The sequence below is a fragment of the Dromaius novaehollandiae genome, chromosome Z, assembly GCF_036370855.1.
Source record: "Dromaius novaehollandiae isolate bDroNov1 chromosome Z, bDroNov1.hap1, whole genome shotgun sequence".
Taxonomy (NCBI): Eukaryota; Metazoa; Chordata; class Aves; order Casuariiformes; family Dromaiidae; genus Dromaius; species Dromaius novaehollandiae.
The window spans coordinates 11,521,776-11,542,297 of record NC_088132.1 but is presented as its reverse complement, the minus strand read 5'-3'; the positions used below and the strand labels follow the sequence as shown (position 1 = coordinate 11,542,297).

General features: G+C 46.2%; 1 protein-coding gene across 3 annotated transcripts in view; it reads left to right on the top strand.

Annotated features, from left to right (window-relative positions):
* Positions 1-20,522, top strand: part of ABCA1 (ATP binding cassette subfamily A member 1) — a 98,287-nt gene that overhangs the window by 39,663 nt on the left and 38,102 nt on the right. For all 3 annotated transcript variants that reach the window (XM_064501865.1, XM_064501864.1, XM_026098377.2), the window contains exons 6-8: positions 7,115-7,236; positions 10,613-10,804; positions 18,103-18,189. In XM_064501865.1, coding sequence (XP_064357935.1) covers positions 7,115-7,236; positions 10,613-10,804; positions 18,103-18,189 — 401 coding nt within the window. The remainder of the gene's footprint in view (positions 1-7,114; positions 7,237-10,612; positions 10,805-18,102; positions 18,190-20,522) is intronic.

Sequence of the window (20,522 nt, the reverse complement as noted above, 5' to 3'; positions counted from 1 at the left end):
CATAATCCAAACACTTCTTGTGCCAAGATGTGTGTTGCAAGCACAGTCTGTTATTGACGCCTTACAACAGATGTCCCTCTACCTCCTCTTCCCCTCTTCCATCCCCAAAGTACCTTCTTCCCATGTTGTGTGCCAGTCACAGTGGTTTTTGATAGCGTAAGTGAGGACAGGATAAATCTGTGTAGTATCCGAGAGTCCCAGTGACTGAATTGGTGTCACTGCTCAAAGTGCTGGCCCTACAGTGAGGAAGGAGTCTCTGAGATGCCTGTCCGCTGCGGCTGTATTAGCATCCCCAACAGAGTCACGTCTTAACCTGCAGCTCCCACCGCAACCAGCAGCAAGGACCAGAGAAGTGTGCTTTCCACAGTGATGGGGGCCTGTCACACAGCATTTCCCCTTTCTCGCAGGAGATGCCCTAGCTGCTGCAGGTACGGCAGCGGAGAAGGCATGAGGCTGCCTCCTCCCTGCCCCCAGTTCCAGGGAAGTTCGAAATGGCAAATAAGTGAAGGTTGTAGGTGATGCTTACTTGGGTCTCATCCAAGTATCTCCATGGATAACACCGTTACATGTCTCATTGCCAGAGAACAGACAAACCTGCAACCTACCACAAAAACAGATCAAGCTATGGCTGCAGAAGGGGCAGCACTCTGCGGGCAAATTAGCCTTGTGTTTTTACATGAGCAGACCTTGCACAGCAGGCCTGCTGAGCTGCTTGATTTCTTGTCAGCAAATCAGGGTAAGGCTGTGTAACATGTTTGGAAGACAGTTTTAGCTCCTGTCAGTATCAGCAGGCAAACAGTCAACCCTGAGAGCTGTTCCCACCACACAGGGGGAAGAATGCCTTATAGAAAAAAAGCAATTTTAAAGCAGAGTAATTGTTTTAAAAAGAAAATCGTATGTCACTCTGTCCTGCTTTCTGGATGTGTTGCCAAGTTAGTTAGGGAAGTTAGTCAAGGGAATATAATGAAGGCAGATGAAAATTTGCCGCGGTGCCAAGCCTAGCACTGGCTGATCGGAAAGGTTTGCTTTTCACAGTCTGGGTCATTGGCTCAGTAGGGCACAACACTATAACAGACTCCAGCATTAGGAGATTGCTGTTTCTTCTGGATGAGCAGCAATTGCATAGAGTCCTTCAGCCCTCAGTTCTACTGGTGTTATTTATTTGAAAGCTTATTTTTGTTTTTATGGGAAATAGCCTCAGAAGCCTTTTGGCTGTAAATCACAATGAAGAACAATGGTTGTGAAAATCAGCTGACGGTAAACTTGGCGTTTAAGTGTGCATCTGCCTGAATTTTTGAGAAATACTTCCCAGATACTTCTGCACTGAAAAACTAATAGAGAATTCCAGTGTAAAAGTTTATTCTGCGACAGCACTTGAGTTGTCTGCTCTGGTCCTTTGACTGTGTGAGCGTTTGCTAAACATTAGGGCAGATCTCTAGTCAGAGTCCTCTTCAGGGTCACAGGCACTACCTGTACATTGCGACTGCTGGAGCTGAGACCAGCTCTGGGTCCTCTGATGGCCCCGTGGTGCACTTGCGTCTTGCAACAGGTCTCGCTTCTGGGAGTGCACGGCCGAACGAGCTTTCCCTTGGGTGAAGCAGTGCCTGTGGGTGAAAGCACCCTCCTCTGCGACGGGGGAGCCTTGCGACCTTGTCCGCTGGCCGTGCCCAGATGTCGTGGAGCTGTGCTGCACGGCCTTGACAGCAGGGCGTACAGTCGAATTAGCATGGGGATATGTGAAATACTGCTCTCAGTTGAAAGCACCGTGAAGGTGCCCCATGCCTGCCTCATTTTCTGTAGAAGTGGAATTTTGCCTGAAGAGGTACCGTGAGTCTGAAACCTTTGTGCCTTTCAGCTGCTCATCAGTCCCATTGTGGGAAGAGGAGCATGTATTAGCTGCTCAGGAGCCACTCTCTTCCTTGTATTGCTCCTTGTGTTAGCTGGGAGAGACAGGTGCCTCTGCTTGTGCTGTGCTGGGAACGCACTTCCCTCTCCCAGGTATCTCCCTCAGGCACTTACAGGAACCTGCTGACTTGAAAGAAGGAAGCTAAAGCTTCCTTTACCCCATCCTGCCCCATTGCTTCATCTCGCAGTGATGCCTTAATGCTGCTCGTCAGGCAGCCCCATCATTTTCATATTAATGGTCTCTGTGATAAGAAATTAAAGGTCATAATTTAACTCCATAATTTAACTGTTGCCTTGGTGCTTGGCTGTGAGGAATGCAGGCTTAGCCAAAGGCGAGTAAATCAACCAAACACAATGGACGTACAGAAAATCACCTAATTGTTTTCTGCCTTGAGTGTTCCATGAATAGAGCTTGAAGGCCCTGAAGATAAATAGTCGTGCTTATAGACTGGACGCATTGCCCCATTTTCCTGTTAGCTGCTAAATTAACTTATGACATGAATCCCCCTGCCTTCACCTGATTTCTTGGAGGGACTTAGGCCACATGAAGCTGGGAAGTAAACAGTAGATATGCCTGTCACACTCTTTTCAGTCACCCTAAGGTAGTTTTACACTAGCTGAAAAATCTGGTTTGTTGTAGATTATTGGCACAAACCTCACAAACTAAAGTCACACCTGGTAAACTTGATAATCTGTAGTGGATTAAGATATGTTGAAATACAGCTTGCATGCCTTTTATTTTTAGAAGGCAGTGCTCAGGATGCGAAAACCCTAGCCACACTTTTCATGGGGCTTAGTTATTTCTACGCTATTGCTCGTTTTTTAATGACTCTGCATCATTAAATTCTGAAGGAAAGTATGAGCCCTTTGTGCTTCCAAGTGAACCAAAAAAAAAAAGGGAGAGAAGTATGTTCAGAGGAGAGCAGTCCTGTTCTGTAACCTGTCTGCAAGGGATTTTTTATCCCACCTGTCTATGAAGCTTCTCTGTATTGCTGGAAATAATCATTTCTTACTGTGGGACCAGCGGTGGTCGTACTACTAGTCAGAGCAGCAAATTAAAGCTGGTTCCAGGGTGTGGGTTCTGCTGCTCTTTCATGCACTTAGCTACCTTTTATTGCTTGTGAGAAGAGCTGGGGATGTGTTTCCAGAAAGTGAGAGCATAAACCTCTGAGTGACTGTGGAGTCTGTGTGGGCTACGGAGACTTTCTTCATCCTACAAGCAGTGCATCCCTTCTGTTCTGCACGGAAAGGAGGCCCAATGTTATTCATGTTGCTTTTCATGACCTCAGATAGCAGTGTCTTGCTATTATTTATAGTAAATATTTACTGTTCTGCACTGCAGTTTAACCAAGAAATGTATCAATTATAAAGGTTCTGTTTTTAATTGCTAATTCGTATAGATCTCTTCATCCCCTTGAGTAGATTTTCCTGTTATTGTCACAAAAATTGATTTTCAAGCCAGAAATGATGAGCCTAGCTCTGTGCTCAGGGATGAAGGTGCTGGAAAGGTTGGGCTGCCAGAAAATTGTAGATCTTAAGCAGATGACGTATGTCAGTCCTGAAGGAGTTGGTCTGCAGTCTGAAAATCCTAAATTTCTGTTTTCCATGCCCAGAATTCTGCCCCCAGTATGGGTTTGAACAGAGTGGAAGGGGAGGACAGCGATCTCTGTCATGAAGTCAGTGTCTGTGAAATGTTGCCACATGTGATCGTCTAGTCCTGGCCTGTGATTTGAGAAAGGAAGGGTGGTTTTGTGGTTAAGGCACGAGACTGCCAGCTCCGGGAGCTCTTGGTTGTGCTGCAGACTTCCTTACGTGATGGCAGGGAGGTCCCCGTCCCCGCTCTGCTCCGGTTCCCCATGTGCGAAGCAGGTGACCTCCCTCCTGCTTCATGTGGATGGGGGTGGCCGCCTGCTTGGTCGCGGCACAGGTCCCAGCATGGCCCTAGGCACTGCCTAACGCGGACCTGTGCGTTACGTATGCAAGCTAAGCTCGTGTTTAAATTCCCTGCTACTGTTCCTTTCGGGACTTGGGTTGGAATTATAAAAAAAACTACCATAAGGACGATCTACCTGAGTATTTCTTCTGTTGCTGAGAGGGCAAACTGCAGACAGGTGTTTAACCACCGAACTGCGGCGACGGTTCATGTCAGATTTGACTTGCATGTTATGGCCTGGCCTGGCCTCCAGTTCCTGTCTGCGTCTGTGCTTCGGGCTCACCTTAGCTTCTGGGACCTGCGCTGCGACCAGGGGGGCTCGGGCTGCAGTGCTGGTGGTGAGGCAGCCTGCGAGCCTGCGGCTCTGCCCTGCTCTTGGAAAGGAAGGGCAGAAGGGGCTGTCCTTCCACGTCAGCAGAGGAGCGCGCGGAGGAATTTCTCCCTGGGATGAGACGTGCAGTCGGGACACTGCAGCTGGGGTTACCCTGTGTCAGCTGCGTTAGAGCGGCTGGCTGTCTGAACGCTGATGGTCAGCCTGGAGTGCGAGGGAAAGTGGGCGAGTTAACCCCTCAGGTTTGAGCCCACACATTTCTGCCTCACGTTTTTTAAGTAACTCGATAGCGTGTCTGAACTTTTATGGCAGGAAAATATTGCAGTAGTTAGCCTCTGGTTCTAAAATGTGTTCTTCTACTCCAAATGTTTGCATTATTAGGTAAGTTTGGCATTAGCTTTCAAAAGACGTGTCCGTTTCTCTTGTTTTCTATTTTTGGAGCAGTTCTTTTAACTAATGCGCTTGTATTTCCTTAGGCCCTAGTGGGCACGTAATCTTGGAGAGAAGAATGGCTGTTTTCGAGAGGAAACCTCTGTTAACTCTCATCTTTTTCAAGTATTCAGGGCAGGAATTTAGACTGATTGCAGCATGCGGCGCCTTTCCGTGGTTTCACGTGCAAGTCATTATGTGTGTCTCCGCGATTTAGGGAGGTCGTGTGAGGAAGTCTGAGCTTGGAGACACCGAGCCACTAACGCTAGAAACAGGGCCAGGTGGAGGGAGAAAATGCACAGTACAGAAAGGCAAGCTTTTTGTCTAGGCAAAAGGCTAGCTTTTTGCCTGGCACAGCACGACGGTGACATTGGTCTCGCAGAGCTGTCACGTATGGTCTCAGGCAGACTACAGTCATGCTCAGCGAGCACAGGTCCACGTCAAGTCAACTGGATGCTAAGCACTGTCCCACGACGAGTTTCGGTAACTTTACGTTTTGTTCCAAATCGTAATGAAAACCCCTTTAGATGTTTGCAAAAGTTCTCTTGGAAGGCTGTTTTGATTTTCAGCAATTTCTAGCGCTGAGCAAATCTGAAAGTACTGGGCATGATAAAAAGTGAGGGAAGAAACGTTCTGTTAACACCTGACGGGTTAATTACAGTTTTGGAAGAAGGCAGGTTCTCTGTTACTCCCCGTGGTGATTACAGACAGGTCAGCAGGAATCCAGCTGTGGTTCAGGCTGCTTTCCTGCAATTACCTATAGAATATGTTCCCGACCAAGAAAGTCCTGCTTTCACGTGGCAGAAAGAAAAACACCCAAGAAGCCCAAACAACAATGAGGAAACAGAGGAAAGTAGGAGACTTATTGCACAGTTAGATTTTTTTTAAAAAAAATAAGGTGTGTGGCCCTTTAAGAGGCATTTGAAAAAATACTCTAAATACAGCTGGGCTAAATGAAAAAGCTTGCAAACATCTGATCTTTTCATGCCAGTGTGCCTTCAGCCAGCTACCCCTTTGTCCATCTGAGTTTTTGAACCGTTGCTGATCTCACTGAAAAATAAACAAGCTGAAGTGTTTAGGGAGTTCCGTGGATTTAGGAAATAGCCAAGGAATCAGGGTGGGGGGCATTTTGCTCCAGTTGCCACTGAGCTGGGTGCGTTAGGCTGTGCTGGGGGAAAAAGGCTGATTTGCGTCGTCGGAGGAGCCGGCTCTCGTCTTGGTTTTTGTCTGGGCTGGGAGAGGAGAGCCCTGGTTGATTTTTGTTGGCAAGGTGCGTTTAAGTGTTTCCACGGGGTGGTCAAAACGCGTGTATGAGGCTAAGCTTTCTTGCTGGGGAGAGCCGAGGGAGAGACTTTCATCCTGGAGTAACCTCCGCATTGCCTCAGCCCGGGGTGGTGATTACTTTTCACGCAGAACAAAAAGGCGAAGGGGAATTGGTAACTGGATATGTGGACTAGAGAGCAACGACCGTCAGTAACCCCGCGCGCTTCGTGCCGCCGGAGCAGAGCGCGCCGCTTCCTTTCCCGCGGCCGCCCCGAGCGGAAGAGCCAGCGCGATGCCCGGCCGGGCGGCTCGGCTTGGCCGAGGAGCCTTCACCCCGCGCCGTCCCCGGACCCTGTCCTCGCAGCTGCCCCGACGTAGCCGCTGTCCCGATCGTCGCTTGTTTAAGCACAACGAAGATGGAGTCAGTCTCTTAAAAAAAAAAACAAACACACTTTCAAACAAAGCAGCAGCACGAGAGCCAGCTGCTTCAGCTCCACGTTTCTGACTTCAGTTCTATACGTGGATTATAATTTCCAGATGATTCCCCTCCGCTGAGGGAGAGAGACAGCTCTGTTTTGAAGCCAAGAGCTGAAATACTAACGGTTTCAGAAGGTGAAGCTTTAAGGAAAGAAAATGGAATAACAAAGCATTTGTAAAATTGCATTTTTTGCCAGTGCGGGCAAGATTGCTTTCTAGGTCTGCCTGTGATTTCTTTATCATCTGATAACTGTGTGTCTGCACATGTCAGACTTGGAAATATTTTTTAGTAGGGTACTACTAACAGCAGTTAATAGCATAATTAAACACACAGTCTAGAAAATCTCTCAGCAGTCTATGCACCAGTTCAGTCCTGTTTTCACGAACAACACAGGGATTAAGTGAAGCCTAATCTTTGTGCAGGGCTAATGCTGGAGCAGGTTTCACCCGCAGAAGGGGAACAGCTTGGTCTGGTTTGCCTTTTCCGTGTCTGATGGCAGATGGTACCTGCAAGCTGAGCTTAAGTAAAAGTGCTCAAGGGAAGCTGCTTTTAAAGATTCTGTTTTTGAAGTTAAGACATCACGGTTTCGCCACATCTCTAAAAGCTGCCATGTTTCAGAGCACTTTGCCCGCACCTCCTCTTTTTCTTTGGGCTGCGGTTGGTGTAATTCTCTTTCCCCCATTTGTCGGCTTTTGCCTTTCCTGTTCACAGCTCCCAAATGAGCGTCTTTTGGCTTTGCCGTGACCAAAATGTTGCTTGTTTTGTCACCTTCCAGACTTGAAACTCCAGGATTTTCTGGTGGACAACGAGACGTTCTCGGACTTCCTCCACCATAATGTGTCCATGCCACCGTTCACAGTCCATCAGCTGCTGAACGCTAAGGTCAACCTCCAGCAGGTAAACAGCTGTTAATGTAATCGTTAGTTTATTGTTCGTTTTACCGTAGTGCCAACATCCGCAGTATAGGACCCTTCTGTGCTGGGTGTTGTGTAAACACAGAGTAAAATGTAATTGCTGCTTCTCTCCCTTGCCCTCAGATTTACTGCCTGCCCTAGCTGTGAGCTATAGTAGCACCCTGAGAGCCCCATAGAAATGTTTTGATGTGCATAAAAAATAGCCTAGTAGTCTGCAAGCTAAAGAGAATTTCTTCTTTTCTGTGTTTTCTGGGTTTTTTTCCCCTCAAGTAAAACATTAATTTTTCTGCGAGTGCTGTTCGAGCTGTTCTGCATCAGTCAGGAAAAAAATGTTTCTGTTGTTAGGCGACGCAGCGTAGGCCCAAGGACAGGGTGTCTGTCCCAGGTGTGCGGGACTGGGCGCACGGCTGCCAGCACCCGTGCTACTGCAGCACTCAGGACGGGTGGCTTCAGGGGAGGACCTGCCGTCCTCTCAGTGCGGTGTGACTGTGCAAAAGGAGAAGGAAATCCCTTCCGCTTCCCAAATCCAGATCAAATCTTTTGCTCCAAAGCATACTGATTAATAGTCCTTTTAAATTTTGTCCCCGTGCAGTTACAGATACTGGCCCCCTTCACACAAACTGTGTCATTCTTCTGTGAATTTTATGAAGTTGTGTGTTTCAGTGTCCTTTGGTAATTACTCCTACAAGTTAAAGATACATTGTGCTTAAAAAATAAAAGAAAGCAAAGATCTTATCTGTTGTAAGGAACAAGTTTTGTTTGTCTTGAAACAAATTTGTCTGAACTTCATGCTAGAATAGAGCAGGACCCTGCTACAGATTGGTCTACAGGGATAACCAGAAGGCTACAGCAACAACAAACTCATTTTCCCTAAGTGATGGAAAGGCAGAAAGACTTCCATGTAGGCAAAGGAGCTAGCCCTGATCTTTTGTTGTGTGACTACTATATTAAGTCAGCTGTGCTAGCAATGGGAGAGCCAGCAGAAAGTGAGAAAAGTCTAACTTTTATCTCTGTGATGTATCGCAGTAAAGGGGTAACCGGTGAGCTAGACTTTGCTTGAAGAATTTCGGCGTCGTCCTTGTTGGTAGGATAGTCTTGTGCAGTTCCTGCTGTACGCTGGGAGTGACGTGTAGTCTTGTGGCAGCCTAATTAACCTGTGCGATGTGGCAGCAAGCCGCAGAGGAGAGCAGGAGGCCACCAGGTCTTGCTTTAAGCACTCTCCTCGTACAGCTCATATCTGAAAGGCAGAGCGATCTCCTCCTGCACGGTGACCAAGTCAAGCCTGTCTGGTCAAGGCTTTGCTGCTGCCCTCGTGCAGGCACCCCTGGAGAGCTGTAGCGTGGCGTGGACCGCAGGGCAGGTCCCGTCCTGACGCAAAGCAGCGGGGCAGCGGTGCGGTCCTGGACGAGGGCTGCAGCGCTAATCAGCGACCCGTGCTGGAGGACGCCGAGGGGTAGATGACCACGGCCAGGGTATGCGCTGCTGGGAACAAGTCTCCCTGCTCGTGTGCAGCAGGGCTGGTGCCAGGTGAGCACGATGTGACCAGAGAGCACAAAGTCAAGCCGCCTGTGTCTGCTTTCCCGGACACTTCCAGGAATGCCTCAGAAATGAGCCTGACTTTTTAATAGTCCTTAGGGGACTTAATCTGTCATTTAAAGTATATTCTCCTATTGAAAATGCCACGGTTTCGGGTGACTTGGAATTGTTGCATCGACCTGACTTGGTGTGACCATGTGGTTTATTTTTGGTGAGGGTCTCAGGGCCTTTCTTTCAGGGTCATGTAGTATGAGATGTATTTGGGAAATTGGATGCTTTCTGAAAGAGCTTAAAATCTGCGTGGAGATCATGGAAGGCCGCAAGGGTTGGTGGAAGCATTGCTTATTCTCATTTTCTGCATGAGGACCTGAGGCACTTCGAGACATTGTTTTTCTGTATCTCCACACAAAAAAAAGCTGTTTCAGACTGAACCCAGGTCTCCTCAATGTTATTCCAGAGCTACCAGCCACAGGAATATCCTTTTTTCAGCATTGCTATGGTGGTGGTAATATCACTGCTGACAGAACTTTTCGAAAAGGCCAGCTTTTTGATGCAAGAGCTGTTCCATTTGTCCAGCCCAGTGTGCAGCCCAGCAACATCTTATTTTTGGCATATGGTTGCAGACTAAAGTTAAAGGTTTGCTGAAGTGTTGCACTATAAATCTCTTCCTTCTCATATTATCTGCTTCTTTTCTGAGCACAGCACATTTTTTTCTCCCTCTGGATTGTTGATGCCCTTTTGGTTTTGAAAGATAAGAGAAATGTCTCAGTCTGACTTACCAGCATGATTCAGGAAATGTTGCTTCTTTTGGGGTGTAGATTGATCTTCTTTACTTGTTGCTGGAGATCGAGTAATATATGTCGGATATTGCAAGAGGACAGAAAGCAGAAATGAAACATAAAGCTGTTTACTATGTGTTTATATTCAAACTGTTCACTCTGCCTCTGTCTAGCATCAACAAACAACCCCCCTCTCCCCAAATCCCAGATGTTTCCTGTATTTATCACCTGTATGAAGTGTTTGCCATGCCTTGTTTAGCAGACCCAAATCCACTGCTGACCCTATTGAAGAAATCTGGCTATCGTCTTTGCAAGGGACTTCTGATCATTCAGAGCAATTTTATGCATTTCCTTCACAAGCAACATGGTTAACTGTGGATGAATAAACCTTATCCACAAGCAAGCCATTACCTCCCGTAAAATGTGCCTGTGGAAGAAGACGCTAAGATCTGGTCTCTTGCTTGTTGCAATCAGTAAGATAATTCTGTCTTTCTCTGGTACCTTATCTACCCCAAAACACTGCAAAATGGTTCTCTCAGCTCTTACTGAAGTGACACCTCAGAGCTAGGGGAGAAGATCCCGATTCAGAACAGCACAGAATATGTGCCTGGCAGATAATGTCTCTCAGGAGTGTGGGACATAGGTCTTTTGCCCTTCACATACATTTGCCAGACTTGAGTCTGATCACAAGCCTTACTTTGTTTCCATGGCTCAGTTCCCAGAAGACTGAAGATTGGGCAACGTGTGTACCCTTGGTTTGAAGGAATGGCTGCTGTGGAGGGCAGGGTTGCTGCTGCTCGGAGCGTGTGTGTGGAGAGGTAGAGAGAGACCTGCCTCCCCCAGGACTCTTCCCCCCGGTACTCGGCAGGGAAACATGCTTTTCTTGGAATTCAGAGTTGCACATGGGTCAGAACCATGCAATTTGTAGAGAAAAATGCCCTCTTCCTTGTATCTTGAAAGGTTATGAATGGCTGGTTCTGCCTAGGTGATAACCAACTTTGTGCGGTGAATGTTTTACCAAGGGAGATTCATATGCTTTTCCAGGTCATTGTGTCTGGCTACCGAATGAGACTGCGAGATCTCTGCAATGCCTCAACATTATCTGAATTTCTTACAATCCAAAACCAGACAGTGGCCATGGACTTTGAAAGCTTCGTTTGCACCTTACCAAAGGAAAAACTCCATGCAGCAGAACAAGCCTTCCATGCTGACCTGAACCCTTTGAAACCTCTTCAGGTGAGTGCACAAGTCACCGCTGTGGAATGCCACCACTGAGAGCTGTGGCATTTCTTCAGGGTTTCAGTCTAGGGTTTCATCCCTCTGTTTTCAGAGCGAATTGTTCGTTAGCAATAAGAAAGAAGAAAGACGGTTCCTCCTGTCATCTTTTCTGCTGCAGTGTGTTACATGCGGTAGCCTGTAAATGCGTGTGGTCTGCAATTTAATCTGTCAAGATGGAAATATTTATGCTGCGTGGTAACAAACGGGCTATTGATTGTCCCTGTATTTTGGCCAGATGTTGTATCTCAGCTGGAATGAGCCCAGAAGTTAGACAGACACGTGCTTCGTGCTAGAAGCATCACCATCTGCCCTTACTGTGGGGTCCACTGAGTGTAGAAGCTTGTAGCCAGTGGCTGGCCATAACGTTTGATTAGGTTTAATACATGCAAAGAAGAGTCAGATTTTAAGGCCCTGTTTGAAAGATTGTCCAACTGAATAGACTTTGGAGCAAGAGCTAAATAACTGAACTTCATGTAAATACACTATTTAGGGGGTGCTTGGAGACTAGAGAAGACATAGCTGTTTATCTAGGAAACACCAGTGATGCTTTCACAATATCTGGATGAAATACAAAAGTTTTGAGGAAGTTAGTAGTGGAAGTATCATCAGAGAGAAGATGGGACCACAGAACCCACTTTGTTATCCAGTAAAACAAATACTGTATTGTCTGCTGTGGAAGAAATAAACACTTCTGTTGTGTGAGTTTCCAGATTTGATGTGCCTTTCAGGACAGAAGGTTGTGTACCACTTTCTTGGCGTGTCTGCAGTCAAAACGGGTGATTATCAAATGCTGGAACCTCGTTACTCTCCAGCTCGGTAGATAGTGGTCAGTTACTTCCCCCTGTAGCTGATTTTCTGTTTTCCGCATGTCCTCCATGTGGATGTTTTCTTTCCTGATGGGAGAGTAAGCTAGTCATGAGCATAAAGAGATGAGATAATAGCACTAAAATCATCCCCATAACAAAATGAGCCATTCTGAAAATGAATGGCCCTAAGCTGTTCCTTGTGTTTTGGTTAAACATATATGCATGCATTTACTTCAAATGATTGGGAGATGCTGGAATTTTGGACTGAATGTGGTGAAAGTGGCCAGCTAGTACAATTCAGCACTGGTCTGCTGGGCCCTGCAGGGAGTCGGTACTGGTTTTCCCATTTATGAAGGGCTCTACCATTTAGCTGACAGAAGCAGATACTGAGTGTATCTACATCTGCGTTGTCACATCTGTGCTGTTTACTGGTGAAAGAAAGCAGTCGAAGCCACTCTGATTGTGCCACTTGGCAACAGCAAAGTAGCTTAAGACATTATGTGCAGTTTTGGGGACTTCTGAGAAGTGGGCTTATGATCTTGGCTTCGGAGAGAAAAGCTCTCGAGTCCTGAAGTCAGCACTGCTAAACCTGCTGGGTATTGTAGACTGTCTTGCAAAAGTCCACAGTTTTCTTCAGAAAAATGTCAAAGGATACTCTCTCTTTAAGGCTCCTGTAATGCCTCAGTGAGTGAACTAAAAACCACTGGCTTTGATGTGGCCACGCAAAATGAATAAATTAACTCTAGGATCATGACCAACACGTTTGAAACTTAGTGGCTTTAAAGACTAAAAAGTGCCTTGACCTGCAGTAACATCTTTGGACAAAGAGGGAACATTCTGTTCTTGAACAAAGAAGGCTTTTGACTAATAGCTTATCATTAAAGGCACTGTGGGTCAAACTTTGGATATGCACAGTGAAGCTGGCGTGCACTTTATCTACTACAGAGCTTGTAAACCAATGTCAACAAGTTGATAGGCCCAGAGATTTATTTTTAATTTTTTACTTAATCCCCTCGATGAACTTCACAGCATGGCATGTCAGTAAGTAAAAAATGTGGCCCAAATCAAATAGAGGTGTGCAACAGAAATTTGGAAGCAGGTTCTGATGCCGTGTAAGTAGACCTGGGCTCCACTGACAGCAGTAATTTTTGGAGAGGCAGAGAAAAAATATTAATACGATTTGATGACTGCAATTAGGGTAAAAGGGCTTGCAGCAGCATGCAAGAATTGTGTAAATTCAGCACTTACACTGGGGTTTTCTGGCACGTATCTGGGTAGTTGAATGGCTGTACTTTGGCGAGCACTGCAGGACACATCCAGAAGACTCAGCCCAACATCCAGCTGCTTGTTCCAGCCCCTGTGCATTCCTGTTTGTTGTTACCTCTGCAAGGCTGTGTGTGAATTGCATCAGGGAGCTGATCTGGATTCAAACTGACTGCCCTGATTGTGCAGTTGCACAAACACTTGTGCTGAAAAGGCAGGGGAGGGTGCAAGATTGAGAACCCAGCGGTCAGGGTGTGTGAGTATGTGCGTGTGGGCTGAGACCCCTACCTTTCATGTCAACACCTGCTTGCGCCACACTTAAATTATTTGTGCCTTTGCAGCCTGAGGAAAACAAGAAGTGTTTTAGGCAGCTAACAAGAAAATGGTGATAATTACCAAATTATGGATGGAGCACAGTTTTAGAAAGAGAATTACTGAGGGTGCACAGTGAAGTGTATTGGCTGTGAACATCACAGTACTGTTAATGGAGGTGAAAAAAAGCAAAGAATAAAGGCTTGTTTTTGCACACCTACTCATTTGTTCTATCAAGAACAGCCTGGAAACTGTCCAAACAGAAGCAGTACAGTAGCAACAGAAGGTCTTCTAATTAAAATATTACAATAGGATTTCTAGCTGTGCCCCAATCTATTGTATGATTCTTTCACTTAACATCTTGGTTCCTGCTCCGTAGAGTGAGAGAACAGATAGAGCCATGCTCAGAGAGGCCAGGGGAGGCGGTTTGAGTGTGCTTCGTTATTCTTTCTCATTCAGGGAGAGCCGTTTATGTGGAAGCCCAGCGGAGTGTCTGGGAGTGATCACAGGGAGCCGAGGCAGAGGATCAACCTTCCTTTTTGACTGAGCGCTCGCGCCGCTTTTCCTTTTTCGCGCTAACATTTCCAAAAGCCAAATTCCCCTTTCCAGGACCCACACATCTTAATCTTCATCCATCTTTAGAGCCTTTCTGGCCAAGGACTGCCCTGTGCGGTGCAGGACACCCTGTTCAAGTCACCCAAGGGCACAGCTGTCCCTCATGAGGCTTGCCTTGCACCAGAGGCATTCAGTGAGATTAAGGAGGGCCAGGAGGAGCTGGTTTGAGAAAAACAGAGATAGGAACAAAACCTTCTGACCCCATATACACTAATTTCCTTTTCAGCTTTCTCCCAGTGCCAGGAGAACTGTTGTCCCATGGAAGAACCATGCAGTTTGGGGAGGGTTACAGGCACCCCTGGTTAGTGAGAGCAATGGCAATAAGTCAGAGATGTCCCACCGGGCTGGTGCTGTCATGGGTGGGGACTGCCATACATCACATAATTACCTGGCTGTGGGACGACCTTTCTCTCTGCAGATCTCCCTAGTTTTCAAGCCGGGTAGACAGGAGTAACTGACAGAGATAACTTAGATTGGTCATGTGGGATTATAGCTCTACAGTGCTGCCTAAGAGAGGCTTTCCGTTGTGCCTTCCAGTGGTGTGGGTCTGTAATAAGCCATGAATACGTTGTGGCTTGTGTACTATAGTGGTCCTTGAAGGAGTGTGGGTGAGCACATGAAAATCTAATTGTTTTTGTCCCTTTGTTGTATGGGTAGTATTTTGTCATATGGTTATCATGAACTAAGAATTGACTAATAAATGCATTCCAGTTGACAAATGGCTTTAGAAAAGGTCTTTTAATGTAAATACAAGCTGCAATTGAACTTGTGGCTTTCTTTGCTCTTTAGATTGTTTTGGGTCAAGCACAATGGTATTTACAGCTGTACTCTGGGATTTCCGCTCTTAGGAAAGAAAAGGAAAAATTTAATGCACATAGTTTTTCTGCTAAGTGAAATAATAGTTCTGCTAAGTGCAAAGTTTCTACTAAGATCAGTTTAAAGTTGTAACTATTTCAAAGCAAACTTGACTAAGTGGTCTTGTTTAGCAGAAGCAGATAGTGGCTGAGTTCTGTCATGACCTCCCAACACCTCAAATGCAGATGCATCCTACTGCATGTTAAATTTGTAAGTTGTTCATCCTTTCTAGTGGGAGCTGACAGGTGGACTTATTCAGGGCTTGTTTTGACTGTGCAGTTGACTCTAGTTAGCTGAAATATTTGTCTCTATTTTGAGCCTTGTAGCGTGCACACACAAGCACACAAAGTGCATGCGGTAAAACACATCACTCAAGAGAACATTAAAAAGTTGGCTGCCCTGAAAGATGAGCGTAGATGAGGGCATGACTTAATCAGCCACTAAGACTATGACTGGACAGGGCAGCTCTGTTCAAATACTACCAGAACTGTAATGCCTTTCTGCTATCTGCCTAGAAAGGACAGGCTGCATTTTCCAGCATTTCACGGGGAAAAAAATCATTGATCCCCTTACTCCAGTGCAGACACCTACCACGTGTTCTCACAGTGGGATCAGTATTACTTGAGGTACGCTGGATCTAGAGGGCTCTTTTTAATGCAATGAATGTTGGTGCCATTGAAAAGAGTTATTTTCCAGGGAAATCCATGACACACTTTTCCATATGAAGAAGACTGGCCACTTGTAACTCTCACTTTCTCCTTGTCTCAGGAGATGTGACTTGTAGTTAGATCTCTGAGTGGGCTTTTAGGGTACAAAGGGTGGTGTTAACTAAAGCAAAATTCCCTCCATAGTGTGGTTCATGGTATGCTCTGCTAAGAAATGAACATGGGAGGTCTGTGAATTTGTAAGGGAAGAAGGGTCTAGTGGGGATGGATACTGGGTTCTGCTCCCACCTCTGGCCAGGTTTGCAGTCTCCTTGAGTCTTGTAAGATTTCCATACCAAGTCAGACCAAAGACCTGTTCAGCTCAGTGCCCCCTGGGTGCCACTCTAGCAGTGGCCTGTAATGGACATGTGAAAGAATGTAGGAGTGGGGCAAGTATATAGCAATATTTCCTCAAAATACTCTCCTAGTCTTCAGTAGCTTGCAACTCTCAAAATTCCCCAAATACTACTGGAATCTTGGTGTTTAATAGATCTTGACAGATTTTTTTTTCTTTTCACGAATTTGTGTAATCCTTTTTCAAACCTATGTTAATATTTGGTACCTACATGTCGAAGATGAGTTCTGCACTTTGACAATTGAGTTACATGTGAAGTAACTCCTTTGGTTTATTTTAAACTGATTTTTTCATTGGAAGCTCTCTACTTCTTGTATTATGAGGCACAGTGAACTACCATCCCCTATTCAATTCTCCATTGCCTTTCTAATTTTACAGACCTCTGTCATATCCTCTGTTCATCATTATGGGTCCCATTGGAATAACCATGGTCTATTGTTCTCACTTCAGAAGTCATTTGTATCTGAAATCATACTTGTAGCCTTTTTCTGTACTTGTGTTCTTTCTGAGATGGAGAATCCAAAATTGTACATAGTACTTCAGAGAGGGGAATGCACTGTGGATTTATATTGATGTTGATCTGTCCTACCATTGTAAAGCAAAGATCTCTTTTGAGTGGCAGTAGCTAGTTCAGAGCTATCAGAGAGTATGTAAAGGTAGAACTGTCTTCTCCCGGTGTGCATTACTTTGCAGCACTGAATTTCGTGTGGCACTTTACCACCCAGCGTGTCAGCATGAGGTCTTTCACTAATCCTTTGAAGCCGGCTTTTGACTTTTACTATTCTCCGCCAAGTAGTATCATCAGAAAACTTTGTTTCCTTGTCGCCCACCCTGTCCCTGAATCATTTTGAGTATGTTGAGCCACACAGATCCCTGTGGATCTTGAGACAAATGGAGTTGAGCAAAGCATGTCCATTGCATGCATGAAGCTACCCCATCTTGTTGCTAGAGTGGTAGTGCAGCTACATAGCTTTGATATTTGTTAACTGTGTTTCTTCAAAAATGTCTTGAGAAGGATTTAGCCTTTTGGGAATTTGATTTGCTTTTCTTTTAGCCCAAAAGGTGAGTTTTGACTGAGACCCTCCATGACTTCACAGCTGGCTTTGGAGCAGTCACTAACTGAGCACTCAGAAAAGTTAGCTGGGTATAAACAGCCCAGCGGATCGGTGGAGCCGTGCCCACTTAGACCAGCTGACACTCTGACCAGCTGTAACCTCTCTCCAGCAAATCAGCTAGAGCATGTGAAAGCCTCCAGACGTTCAAGCAGCTTCCAGAAATTGCCCTAGAAAAGATAGGAAAATGAGGAGTTTCAATCCAAAAAAGTATGCTAAAACAAGGGTTTGGGCCATTCCTTGTGTGTCACAATACTGTGACTTTAACGTGCTTTCATATGCTGTAATGTGTAACTGCTAACGTGAAATCTTAGGAAATGGTTTTAATTCTGATTCCTCTGAAAAAGGGATTGTGTCCAAATTATTAGGTTAAAGAGTCTAGATGCTTCTCTTTCATGAAATGTTTCCAATACAAGATAATACATCCCAGAAATAGGAACAGAAGAAAAACAAACAAACAGAAAAAACACAAAAAACCCACCAGTTACATGGAGACTAACTGCAAACGAAGAATTGCCTTCAATGCAACTGTCTAAGCAAGGAACTGCTAAAGCGCATACGGCTCCCTGAGATCTGTGCTTTTGGAAAGCTGTCACTCTTTCCCCCTTGTGTGGTGTGTGCATCAACTGTTTTGCAGAAGCTGGCTATTTTAAAATGTGTGCTTGGTTTAGTTTGAAAACATCAAGCTCTGATGGAAGACTTGGGTGATGAGGAAGGAAATGAGATACACAGTGGAGCAGGAGATACAGGGTTTCTGGGTTGACATCTATGGATCACAGCTGAAAGCTTGTGTCTACCATGTGGTCGCTTCCTCCCTTAAACAGTTTGGCTTCCACTGCCTAGCGCTGGCTTGCGGGATTTCAGGTCTGCCCACATGTTGCCCTGTAGGCTCTCCTTGTTTTGGGACCTGGAATGAAAACCACTCCTTGCATTGGAAGTGTAAGTGCATGCCTTTATCTGCTTTTATTAGGATGGCTCTGATTGCTGTAATGCCAGTGTAGCTAACCTGTGAATAAGGAAAGAAGTTTCTTCATTGCACTGTAGGGCCCTGAAGCCCGAGGCTGTTCAAGCTCAGGGCTGCACAGAAAGCCAGCTCTTGGGCTTCCCAGTTGAGGACTCTGTCTTGAGGACAGTCCTTCCTACAAGAAGGACTCTACAAGAATGTTTCCAAGAGTTTAATTTCCTGGTTTGTGCCTTGCAGTGACTTCCAATGTCCTTTTCTCTTTTCTTGCAGAGACGGATCTCTTTCAATTCCTCCTTGTGGGATCTGTCAGAAACCGTGGAGGCTCTGACACAGAGCTTTGTGAAGCTTATTAAAGAGGTAAGCTGCTCCTTTCTCTCAGAAGAAGAGAGTGCGCAGTTGCTGTCTGAGCCTGTCATCGAGTACAAGGAGCACAAGTACTTGACGCAACTCAAAGTCAAGTCCAGGGCTGGTCCTGAAACTTCCCCCTCTCCTACAACCATTCTCCCTATGTCAGTAGAGACAGCACCCGCTTTGCCGGCCCTTGGTGTCTACAGCGCTGACTTACAAGCTCTGGAGAAATTTTTGAGATAGGTGGCTAAAAGTTGGGTCCTTGTGGGTGGAGCAAAAATTAAGAAGTTTTGTTCTGTGGGGTTCCCTGTCTCAGCGGTGGCACAACAGTTGCCTTTGCAATGTATCTGCTGACCAGCAGTGCCCGACAGACTGCACGTGGAGGTTTGCCTCCTTCGTAATTTTTGCACTTAGTTCCCAGCCATGGCAGGGGTGGTAATTGGTTGTAGCTCTTGGTCTCTGAGTATGGTGAGGGCTTGCATGTGGAAGAGATGTCGTAAAGTAGTAGCTGCAGGCTACTGCTTGCTCTTTGTGTTCGGATAACCAGCTTTTTGGGGCAAAGATTGTTCTTCAGTCTTTGGGTGGTGCCCAGTGCGATGGCATCACAACACTGGCTGACAAAGGCTCTGGCAGAACATAAATAGCAATTTATACGGGCAACGTGACATTATAAAGCCTGCGAATGTCTGTTTCTGTAGGTGAAATGGTGAATAAAAAAGTAAGCCCCACACGCCTAGCCTGGCTCAGGATCCCAGATCTACTTTTTTTCACTGGAGCCAGAAACTTATCTTCCCTGTTCCTTGGCTTGCTCCGACTTTGAAGTGCTGCTACTAGGCAAAAACATTCTCTCACTCTAGCAGGAATCGCAACCATCTAAACCAAACAATACCTCCTCCTCCTCCTCCTCCTCCCCTCCGCTCGTCTTCCGTCTGCGCACCAGAGCCGGAGCGCCGGGAGCCGTGAACGGCAGTAACCCCGGCGAGCAGGCGGCGCGGAGGGTCACTTGGGGTTACCGCACGCTCCAGTCCCGCGGAGGGGCGGCTGCCGGGAGCCAGCACCGTGCCAGCCCGCAGGCCCTGGCACCCGTCCCTCGCCGCGTCCCGCAGCGTGCCGCCGGTCCCGCGCGCGGGGGAGTGGAGATGATTTCGAGATCGGCTTTGGGGGAGATCGCCGCAGAGCTCTTGCTATGAGCAGCGAAGCTGCCCTCAGGAGTTCGGTTACAGCTGTTTCCCCTTACGTCACTTAGGCTTGCTTTTTTTTTTTGTTTCTTTCTTTTTTTTGTCTGGGATAAAAATAATTGAAACCATGTGATGTTCAGTTTGCTGATGTGGCCGAAAACACCCCTGGGTAACGTGCCTTTTGCTTGGCAACTGTTTTGAGTAGGAGTACCTTTTCTTCTGCCTTATTGCTGTGCAAACAAAGGCAGCTTTTTCCTCTGCGTACAGCGTGAGCCACTCCAGATGGCTTGACCGAAAGTTACTTCTTATTGTCTGGCAGGCTGATTTCTGTGTGAGAAGGAGGGACTCACTGCCTTGTTTCGCAGGGTAGCAGCTGGAGGGGGTGGAGAGAGCTATTGTTTGTGCCACGTCTAGAAGCCTTTCTAGCAAGGAATTTTAATTAGAGAAGGGTCTGAACGAAATATTTGTCTCTTGAGTATGGGGATTGATCAGATCTGTGTCCTTGGGCTCTCTAAATCAGCCTCAGAGGGCAAATTAAACTCTGAGAGCGAGGGCAGCTATTAAGAAACCCTCAGAGTCAGGTCTGACTTCTGGGAGAAGAAGTAGTCCTGTAACCCTTCAGAGGTGCAAGAGCTGTCTGGAGCAGCTCTGCACGTGTATTGCTTGTAAATTTGCTGGTGTCAAAGGTGAAGCAAAGCCGCTTGCTCAAGCTGTGTTTTAAAATTACATGCAAACAATGGATTTATGCTAATGCAAGCCCTCTGCAAGATAGTTAACACTTCCTACATTTGTGGGAATTAGCTACTGTTTCTGTTGGTGTAACTTTGCCATCTTAGGCAGTTTGTGGTACTTCAGATGAGATAATTGACTTTCTGCTAAGGAGAAGGCCTTTGAATTGGACACTGTAATAAACTGTCACTCTTCAAACACAGCACTGGCCTTGTGGTTTAGGAATCATCAAGCCCAAAATTCAAACGAGCCATGTTGTAACCAAGAAAAGCTGTTGCTATACATTTTTTTCCCTTCACGTCCCATTATGTCAGTGTCCCATCAGCCACACTGAACATGTGGAACCAGACTGAGTGGCACCCTGTTGCAGACAAAGGCAGCAGTGAGTAGTCAGGAAATGAAAATATGCTCAAAGCAGTAACTCTGGACACATAA